Source organism: Mizuhopecten yessoensis, unplaced genomic scaffold (assembly GCF_002113885.1).
Source record: "Mizuhopecten yessoensis strain PY_sf001 unplaced genomic scaffold, ASM211388v2 scaffold10911, whole genome shotgun sequence".
NCBI lineage: Eukaryota > Metazoa > Mollusca > Bivalvia > Pectinida > Pectinidae > Mizuhopecten > Mizuhopecten yessoensis.
Window position 1 is genome coordinate 398994 of NW_018408783.1, and position 11418 is coordinate 410411.

At 38.8% G+C, this 11418-nt stretch overlaps 1 protein-coding gene across 1 annotated transcript in view; it reads right to left on the bottom strand.

Annotated features, from left to right (window-relative positions):
• LOC110463482 (elongator complex protein 2-like) overlaps nt 1–11418 on the bottom strand; it is a 44229-nt gene that overhangs the window by 7020 nt on the left and 25791 nt on the right. Inside the window, exons 9-16 of the mRNA XM_021518101.1 lie at nt 11329–11342; nt 10986–11081; nt 8378–8478; nt 8034–8156; nt 4686–4841; nt 3347–3538; nt 464–629; nt 29–159 (exon numbers count right to left, since the gene is read on the bottom strand). Coding sequence (XP_021373776.1) covers nt 29–159; nt 464–629; nt 3347–3538; nt 4686–4841; nt 8034–8156; nt 8378–8478; nt 10986–11081; nt 11329–11342 — 979 coding nt within the window. The remainder of the gene's footprint in view (nt 1–28; nt 160–463; nt 630–3346; nt 3539–4685; nt 4842–8033; nt 8157–8377; nt 8479–10985; nt 11082–11328; nt 11343–11418) is intronic.

The window sequence follows — 11418 nt, forward strand, 5'->3', positions numbered from 1 at the left end:
CATTTAAAAAAGAAACATGTTATCCTACCTTACAGGCGGACGCCAGCACAGTACCCTGGGGGTCACAGGCCAGTGAGAAAATCTCATAGCCATGTCCATAGAGCTTCTGTGTCTCAGGCCACAGGGTGTTTTGTAGAAGATGTTCCTCTGTTGGTGGTTCTGAAAAAGTTATTTTACTCATTAAATGTTATATCATTTCTGATAGTCAAGCAATCAGGCAAACTTTAATAGGCTTGACATCATATTAGATTTCTATTTTTTTTTACATTCCTCCTGAGATCTGCAATACTCCACAACAGAGAGAAAGAAAAATGTGTATTTTTGGTGAATTCCAGAATAAATTCAAAAGTAGTAACTGGGATCATAATAACAACATTATATGTTTCCAAAATAAAAGACAGGAAATATTTTGTTGTATAGGAGAAGGCTGCGAGTTTCAGCAGATTTGTGGAGGGTGTCTTACCTTTCATGTGAACAGACTGGAAATAGACCTCTGGGTACTGGTCATTAGGGTGTGGCTGTATTTCACCTTCTGCAGGAACAGGCAGTTTGCCCTGCTCACTGAACACAGCTTTGTTTGATAGACCTAGAGCGGGCACGCTGGCTCCATCTGGACGATTCTTAGCCACCTGTAGGCACAACACCCAAGTGTAGAGTACATTTATTTACTTATTTATTTATTTATCAACACCACCAAAACAATGATAAAGGTTGGAACAATGAAAGGAAACAGTGGAATTTATATCAACTTAAATTTAGATATGAAATAAATTCTGCAGAAATAAGTAGATTTCTGTTCAGATTATTTGCGAACAATCATTTTGCACATATTTCTCTTTCAGATTTAATTACACAAAAATTTAAATGACCAGGTATCTCTTTATTTGTTATAAAGATACTCCGAAAAGTTTTAACATTTTATACCACAAGGCCAACACTAAATCTCTCTAAGGTTATATCACTCAGCTAACATCTCTCAATATTTATATTACTAAGGTTATGTCACTCGGCTAACATCTCTCAATATTTATATTACTAAGGTTATGTCACTCGGCTAACATCTCTCAATATTTATATTACTAAGGTTATGTCACTCGGCTAACATCTCTCAATATTTATATTACTAAGGTTATGTCACTCGGCTAACATCTCTCAATATTTATATTACTAAGGTTATGTCACTCGGCTAACATCTCTCAATATTTATATTACTAAGGTTATGTCACTCGGCTAACATCTCTCAATATTTATATTACTAAGGTTATGTCACTCGGCTAACATCTCTCAATATTTATATTACTAAGGTTATGTCACTCGGCTAACATCTCTCAATATTTATATTACTAAGGTTATGTCACTCGGCTAACATCTCTCAATATTTATATTACTAAGGTTATGTCACTCGGCTAACATCTCTCAATATTTATATTACTAAGGTTATGTCACTCGGCTAACATCTCTCAATATTTATATTACTAAGGTTATGTCACTCGGCTAACATCTCTCAATATTTATATTACTAAGGTTATGTCACTCGGCTAACATCTCTCAATATTTATATTACTAAGGTTATGTCACTCGGCTAACATCTCTCAATATTTATATTACTAAGGTTATGTCACTCGGCTAACATCTCTCAATATTTATATTACTAAGGTTATGTCACTCGGCTAACATCTCTCAATATTTATATTACTAAGGTTATGTCACTCGGCTAACATCTCTCAATATTTATATTACTAAGGTTATGTCACTCGGCTAACATCTCTCAATATTTATATTACTAAGGTTATGTCACTCGGCTAACATCTCTCAATATTTATATTACTAAGGTTATGTCACTCGGCTAACATCTCTCAATATTTATATTACTAAGGTTATGTCACTCGGCTAACATCTCTCAATATTTATATTACTAAGGTTATGTCACTCGGCTAACATCTCTCAATATTTATATTACTAAGGTTATGTCACTCGGCTAACATCTCTCAATATTTATATTACTAAGGTTATGTCACTCGGCTAACATCTCTCAATATTTATATTACTAAGGTTATGTCACTCGGCTAACATCTCTCAATATTTATATTACTAAGGTTATGTCACTCGGCTAACATCTCTCAATATTTATATTACTAAGGTTATGTCACTCGGCTAACATCTCTCAATATTTATATTACTAAGGTTATGTCACTCGGCTAACATCTCTCAATATTTATATTACTAAGGTTATGTCACTCGGCTAACATCTCTCAATATTTATATTACTAAGGTTATGTCACTCGGCTAACATCTCTCAATATTTATATCACTAAGGTTATATCACTCGGCTAACATCTCTCAATATTTATATCACTAAGGTTATATCACTCGGCTAACATCTCTCAATATTTATATCACTAAGGTTATATCACTCGGCTAACATCTCTCAATATTTATATCACTAAGGTTATATCACTCGGCTAACATCTCTCAATATTTATATCACTAAGGTTATATCACTCGGCTAACATCTCTCAATATTTATATCACTAAGGTTATATCACTCGGCTAACATCTCTCAATATTTATATCACTAAGGTTATATCACTCGGCTAACATCTCTCAATATTTATATCACTAAGGTTATATCACTCGGCTAACATCTCTCAATATTTATATCACTAAGGTTATATCACTCGGCTAACATCTCTCAATATTTATATCACTAAGGTTATATCACTCGGCTAACATCTCTCAATATTTATATCACTAAGGTTATATCACTCGGCTAACATCTCTCAATATTTATATCACTAAGGTTATATCACTCGGCTAACATCTCTCAATATTTATATCACTAAGGTTATATCACTCGGCTAACATCTCTCAATATTTATATCACTAAGGTTCTATCACTCGGCTAACATCTCTCAATATTTATATCACTAAGGTTCTATCACTCGGCTAACATCTCTCAATATTTATATCACTAAGCCAATAGTTATTAATGTTTATACAATAGGACCAAATATCTAAAACTAGTTATCTTACTGGACCAACACAGATCAATGTTAGCATCAAGGCCACCATCTACGAATGATTATACCACCAGGACAAACATCTATTTAGCTTTATATCACTGGGCCAAACATCTATCTATCATTGTACCTGTAAACAATTATTATGAACTCACTGATAACAAACAAATTACAAAAACCCAGATAATTTTTGCAAAATATTCGAGTAGAAGCTTTTTTTCAGATTTTCAGCCTCAAAAAGTACCTGCTCAAATGACATAGGTGCGAAATTACACGGGGTTTTATGGTAGCTTTATGCCACTAGTACCAACATTTACGAAGCTTACCTCTTTCTGTAGTTCTTTGTTTAGGTCTGTCCCACAGATACTACAGAAATTTTGGATGAAATTCGTCGGTGCTTCAAACACTCTGACGACCTTCTCATCAGCACCTGTGGCCATGCTGTACTTGTGTACCAGTGCTAGGCACTGTAGGTCGTATCCATGTACCTGGGGTCGCGCTATTTCAAACCAGGAAGTCTGTTCAGTTAAAATGGAAAGAAATGTCAAACAGAAGTAAATTATTATATTCAAATAGTAAAACTAAAACAAGTACAAGTTACTTTCTAATTTAGACTCAAGCCAATTGTCAAAGGCTCATTTTGCTTATGATGTCATAAAACAGTGATCAACTTGTGCATCTAGGCAACAGGGCCGAGTACTAAATCGAATTTATGAATTGTGAATGGAAAATAAATTTTGAGACATGAGGAACCAAAAAAGGGTGTCAGTCCTAGGCAAGCTTGAATCCAGCAGGTTATTTGGGTGTCAGTCCTAGGCAAGCTTGAATCCAGCAGGTTATTTGGGTGTCAGTCCTAGGCAAGCTTGAATCCAGCAGGTTATTTAACATTTTCAGGATTTGCCAGATGAGTGATATCAACTGTTTAATGTCATCGGTTGACTATGTAGCACTTAGAAAATTTCACTCAGGCAAATTTTCGCCCTTTTCAATTGAAATCCATCTTTGCCCAGTGTAAATTTTGCCCTTGGCTTATATCTACTATACATACAGTAGATTTCGCTTAATATCACTTCTCATTTATCAGAGAAAAACATGATATTAACCAGAGCATGACATAAAAAGAAAACAGGTTTTTCTGACCATTTCAGATGTCAAAACCTGTAAGTGACCATAATTTAATGTCCAAGTGCTATGATTTTACAAAGAAGATCGTTTAGTAAAAATATTTGTAACTGACAGAGCTTTTTCTTTATTAACAGTCAAATAAGTGTCTTTTATTTGTTTATTTCATTGAAATATGAAGCTTCTTACCTTCATTTACCATTGATTTATTTTGTGACACTTGTCATAATAAAGTGACATTAAGCGAAATCAACACCAAAACAAGTGATAATAAAAGAGATGAATTACATAGCTTTTATAGCAGGAAAAACGGTGCATCAAGAAAACATGATAATAAACGAAAAGTGACATTAAGCGACGTTATATTAAGTGAAATGTACTGTATAACATTTGCTTTCATGATAATTTCGCCCTTATTACAGAAAGTGAAAAAGGCGAAAGTTAACTGCCGCGAACATTTCTCGATAAAATTTATTGAAACTTGATGGAATGGTCAAGATGGACACTGGCTACATATACCTGACAGGTGGACCCTATACCTACCTGTTGTCCACTTCTGACCCAAGGAGCATGAAGTCTTGTGGTCTGGTCCAGGCTCACACTGACCACATACTGACCATCACTTGGATCCCAGGACAAGTCCTGGACATCACCAAAGTGACCACTCGTAGTGGGAATTGGTTGCCAAGTCTCGCCGATCTTTGATAAAAGGAAAAAAATGTAGCATCATTAAAATTTGATTAATACCATTGACTCCTACAAACAAGGACTTGGAAATCATGTGGCTTAACCCATTCACCACTGTAGGCCATAATGGATTCATCCAGGTCAATGCATGGTAGAGTCTACTAGAGTAACATAGGGGGCAAATACTGTATTCGATGAAAGGTCGGAGAATAGTCTTCCCAGAATAAACAGTGAATGAAATTGATGGAACCTCCCTACATTCTTATACATGATACAGATTACACTTGAATCACAGATACTTATGTTTATTACACTGGAATTCATCCTCGATACTCAAGGTGTTGTGCTCACTTACGCCCTCTACAACCCTGGAATATGTCAAGACTAATACCTGTCTTTTGAAGATTACAGAGGAGTGACACCTAACTTAAAAGCCAGTAAATCATATCATAATGTGACGATGTACATCAAAGGAAAAAACTGTTTTTCTTGTCTTAGGGTTTTGCACCCAGGCTTCAATTTTGCTTTAACGTATTCCAGGGGTACACATAGTGTAAGGTGAGTTGTAATCCCTGGGGTATCAATGATGACACAGTGTAAGGTGAGTTGTAACCCCTGGGGTATCAATGATGACACAGTGTAAGGTGAGTTGTAACCCCTGGGGTATCAATGATGACACAGTGTAAGGTGAGTTGTAACCCCTGGGGTATCAATGATGACACAGTGTAAGGTGAGTTGTAACCCCTGGGGTATCAATGATGACACAGTGTAAGGTGAGTTGTAACCCCTGGGGTATCAATGATGACACAGTGTAAGGTGAGTTGTAACCCCTGGGGTATCAATGATGACACAGTGTAAGGTGAGTTGTAACCCCTGGGGTATCAATGATGACACAGTGTAAGGTGAGTTGTAACCCCTGGGGTATCAATGATGACACAGTGTAAGGTGAGTTGTAACCCCTGGGGTATCAATGATGACACAGTGTAAGGTGAGTTGTAACCCCTGGGGTATCAATGATGACACAGTGTAAGGTGAGTTGTAACCCCTGGGGTATCAATGATGACACAGTGTAAGGTGAGTTGTAACCCCTGGGGTATCAATGATGACACAGTGTAAGGTGAGTTGTAACCCCTGGGGTATCAATGATGACACAGTGTAAGGTGAGTTGTAACCCCTGGGGTATCAATGATGACACAGTGTAAGGTGAGTTGTAACCCCTGGGGTATCAATGATGACACAGTGTAAGGTGAGTTGTAACCCCTGGGGTATCAATGATGACACAGTGTAAGGTGAGTTGTAACCCCTGGGGTATCAATGATGACACAGTGTAAGGTGAGTTGTAACCCCTGGGGTATCAATGATGACACAGTGTAAGGTGAGTTGTAACCCCTGGGGTATCAATGATGACACAGTGTAAGGTGAGTTGTAACCCCTGGGGTATCAATGATGACACAGTGTAAGGTGAGTTGTAACCCCTGGGGTATCAATGATGACACAGTGTAAGGTGAGTTGTAACCCCTGGGGTATCAATGATGACACAGTGTAAGGTGAGTTGTAACCCCTGGGGTATCAATGATGACACAGTGTAAGGTGAGTTGTAACCCCTGGGGTATCAATGATGACACAGTGTAAGGTGAGTTGTAACCCCTGGGGTATCAATGATGACACAGTGTAAGGTGAGTTGTAACCCCTGGGGTATCAATGATGACACAGTGTAAGGTGAGTTGTAACCCCTGGGGTATCAATGATGACACAGTGTAAGGTGAGTTGTAACCCCTGGGGTATCAATGATGACACAGTGTAAGGTGAGTTGTAACCCCTGGGGTATCAATGATGACACAGTGTAAGGTGAGTTGTAACCCCTGGGGTATCAATGATGACACAGTGTAAGGTGAGTTGTAACCCCTGGGGTATCAATGATGACACAGTGTAAGGTGAGTTGTAACCCCTGGGGTATCAATGATGACACAGTGTAAGGTGAGTTGTAACCCCTGGGGTATCAATGATGACACAGTGTAAGGTGAGTTGTAACCCCTGGGGTATCAATGATGACACAGTGTAAGGTGAGTTGTAACCCCTGGGGTATCAATGATGACACAGTGTAAGGTGAGTTGTAACCCCTGGGGTATCAATGATGACACAGTGTAAGGTGAGTTGTAACCCCTGGGGTATCAATGATGACACAGTGTAAGGTGAGTTGTAACCCCTGGGGTATCAATGATGACACAGTGTAAGGTGAGTTGTAACCCCTGGGGTATCAATGATGACACAGTGTAAGGTGAGTTGTAACCCCTGGGGTATCAATGATGACACAGTGTAAGGTGAGTTGTAACCCCTGGGGTATCAATGATGACACAGTGTAAGGTGAGTTGTAACCCCTGGGGTATCAATGATGACACAGTGTAAGGTGAGTTGTAACCCCTGGGGTATCAATGATGACACAGTGTAAGGTGAGTTGTAACCCCTGGGGTATCAATGATGACACAGTGTAAGGTGAGTTGTAACCCCTGGGGTATCAATGATGACACAGTGTAAGGTGAGTTGTAACCCCTGGGGTATCAATGATGACACAGTGTAAGGTGAGTTGTAACCCCTGGGGTATCAATGATGACACAGTGTAAGGTGAGTTGTAACCCCTGGGGTATCAATGATGACACAGTGTAAGGTGAGTTGTAACCCCTGGGGTATCAATGATGACACAGTGTAAGGTGAGTTGTAACCCCTGGGGTATCAATGATGACACAGTGTAAGGTGAGTTGTAACCCCTGGGGTATCAATGATGACACAGTGTAAGGTGAGTTGTAACCCCTGGGGTATCAATGATGACACAGTGTAAGGTGAGTTGTAACCCCTGGAGTATCAATGATGACACAGTGTAAGGTGAGTTGTAACCCCTGGGGTATCAATGATGACACAGTGTAAGGTGAGTTGTAACCCCTGGAGTATCAATGATGACACAGTGCAAGGTGAGTTGTAATCCCTGGAGTATCAATGATGACTTGAAGTGGAAGTGATTAAAAAATATACACTTTATCATAAAAGAAAATCAGTAAGATTAGTTGATTTTTATACAGAAAAGAGACAATGAAAAGGAAACAGAATTCAACATAAACAGATAATTAAGAGATAAACAGTAATATCATGAGTTCCATTGGTCATATACAATCAAGGCTTGGGAATCTCACGCTATAAATAGAAAGGTACCTTGTCATGTGACCAGTGATGAAATGCACCCTGGTAACCATGAGCAATGATGGCATCTCCATGGGGACTGAACATACCGCCATAGAAACCAAGTGTGTTACCGCCCACTTCTCCAACTCGCACCTATAAACAGACACATCAAGCTGATAACCCTAGTTTTATTAAACTTATCTGTATTAATATACATAATATATGTACAAGGCTATACATTGACTTTGGTCAAGTAATCTTTAGAACAACTTGTCTGGCTGAAAAATCAACTGGTCCAAATCACAGGAAAATAAACAGATTACCAACTTCTTGATAAGACAAATTCTGGTTATCAATGGTGTAGCAGCTCTCACCTCCTCCACCCACACCCCCGTGTCCTGGTCGGGTTTCCACAGAATCATAGTTTTATCCATAGACGCTGACAGTAGACGCATTGGCTGTTGGTAACCTGAATCTGTGACATAACACAAAGGTCAAGGTCAAATATAACCTGAATCTGTGACATAACACATAGGTCAAGGTCAAATATGTATATGGTCTAACATTGCAACATATTATTAGTTACACAGATTTTTGGCAGGGTATACGGGATGGTATGACCCTAAAGGGTTTCGTATTTCCTGAGGCCGATATGGTATGACCCTAAAGGGTTTCATATTTCCTGAGGCCGATAGGCCGAAGGAAATACGAAATCCTGTAGGGTCATCCCATCCCGTATACCCTGCCAAAAATGCGTGTAACGAATTTATTACCCCTTTGAGTCTTTTATAATAAAAGCAAAGAAAAATAACAGGCACAGTACCTCATTTAGTTACGTTTTATCAAATTCCTCGAACTGTTTTTCCTGATTCTCTCTTTTAAATACGCCCTCAGCATGTTTGCCGCTCGTCTGTTCGACATTTGTGTGTTATGTGGCACATAGTTAGCCCTTTTGGCGAGTATTTCCTCATCAGTATGCGAAGCGAAACATTTTGCCATTTTGTAAACAGCGAAGCAGACGACGAATGCGAGTTGTCTCCCCATGCCCGGTCGCAAGATACAAAGACAAGTGACCCGTATACCACTTGTAAAATCACGTGATTCCACCGTATTACTGCTGAGAATCACGTGACATGACCGTATACCCCCTGAGATTTTCGTATACCCCCTTAGATTTACGAATGCGGTTTGGTACACTGTTTTTAACCAATCAGATTCCTAGATTTTTCTCAAAGGGGTAATAAAGGTCAATATTAGGGCTGCAACGATTGAATACGGTACGATACACCTACAATATTTTCAGGATTTTTTCGTTTCTGAATTAAGTCTTCTCATATTGGTTCCAACATGGCTTAAGAGACAGCTACAGCTCGGCATGCATGTCGAAAGACAAGAATTGTGTGAAACATTTAAGTCATGCCCAATTTGGACCAAGTCTATTTCCAGTTGTAATAATGCCATTAAAAATACGCAACATGTTTCTCTGTTAACCTCCACTGTTACTATAGGTATCTTGATATGTATCGTATCGTGGCCACAGTATTGTGATACTTATTGTAGCGTCATGTTAATATCGTTGCAGCCCTAGTCAATATAGCATTCAAATGTATTATACAAGTGTGAAGCCTTAAAGGTCAAGGACAAACAGCAAGTCAAGGTCAAATAATGCTCGAGTGAAAGGTATAATATACAAGAGGCCCATGGGCCTTAACGGTCACCTGAGTCCCACAATATTTATTTTTGTTGTTGAAATATGTACCAATTTGAGTAAACAATAGTATAATGTTAACTTAACTTTGTCAGGACCATGAGCTGATCATTCCTAGACCAATTTTAAGTGAGATCGGCCTATTAGAACTTAGTAGTAAAATAGAGGCCATGGCAGCCAAATTGTATTTCTGATTGACCCGAAAAATAACAACACTTTGTCAGGACCATCAGTCAATCATTCCTGCAAAGTTTCAGTTCAATCGGCCTAGCAGAACTTGACTTTAAGTTTGAAATAGTTTTTCAAAATGGCGGCCGTGGCGGCCATATTGGATTTCTGATCGACCCGAAAAATAACAACACTTTGTCAGGACCATGAGGCGATCATTCCTACCAACTTTCAGTTCAATCGGTCCAGCAGAACTTGACTTTAAGTTTGAAATAGGTTTTCAAAATGGCGGCCGTGGCGGCCATATTGGATTTCTGATCGACCCGAAAAATAACAACACTTTGTCAGGACCATGAGGCGATCATTCCTACCAACTTTCAGTTCAATCGGTCCAGCAGAACTTGACTTTAAGTTTGAAATAGGTTTTCAAAATGGCGGCCGTGGCGGCCATATTGGATTTCTGATCGACCCGAAAAATAACAACACTTTGTCAGGACCATGAGGCGATCATTCCTACCAACTTTCAGTTCAATCGGTCCAGCAGAACTTGACTTTAAGTTTGAAATAGGTTTTCAAAATGGCGGCCGTGGCGGCCATATTGGATTTCTGATCGACCCGAAAAATAACAACACTTTGTCAGGACCATGAGGCGATCATTCCTACCAACTTTCAGTTCAATCGGTCCAGCAGAACTTGACTTTAAGTTTGAAATAGGTTTTCAAAATGGCGGCCGTGGCGGCCATATTGGATTTCTGATCGACCCGAAAAATAACAACACTTTGTCAGGACCATGAGGCGATCATTCCTACCAACTTTCAGTTCAATCGGCCCAGCAGAACTTGACTTTAAGTTTGAAATGTAAAATGTTAACGGACGACGGACGACGGACGACGGACGACGACGGACGAAAACGGATAGCAATAGGTCACTTGAGCTAAAGCTCAGGTGACCTAAAAATTCAATGTTAACATAAATCAGGACAAAGTCATTATATATATATCAGACGACGTCAAGGATACGATAAACTCAGTTCAAGGTCAAAATATACCCCGGTCGAAGTCACACACTAGATGATTAGATAAATGTACAGCATATAAAACATGTACCCGTTATCTTTGGGGGCTGCCACCGTACACTGTAAATCCAATTTTCATGACCGCTCAGGACAGAATCCAAACTGAGGGCAAAGGTCATGGGGCCACCTGTATAACACAAACCAATTGTTTACATACAAAATGTCAGAGTACAAAGTTACAGATCATGTATGACCAATGTGTATTAAATGACAAGCACCAATATTGCGACATATGGTTTGCTTTTTCTTTGCTTTTATCCTGGAATTTTTTCAGCATCCCCTCTCAAATAGGTACATGAGTCAAATATACAGTCTTACCTATACCTTAAAACTGAATAGATATACACACATTAATTCACAATAAAGATACTTACCTGTACCCTTAAAACTGAATAGATACATACATTAATTCACACTAAAGATACTTAACTGTACCCTTAAAACTGAATAGATATACACACATT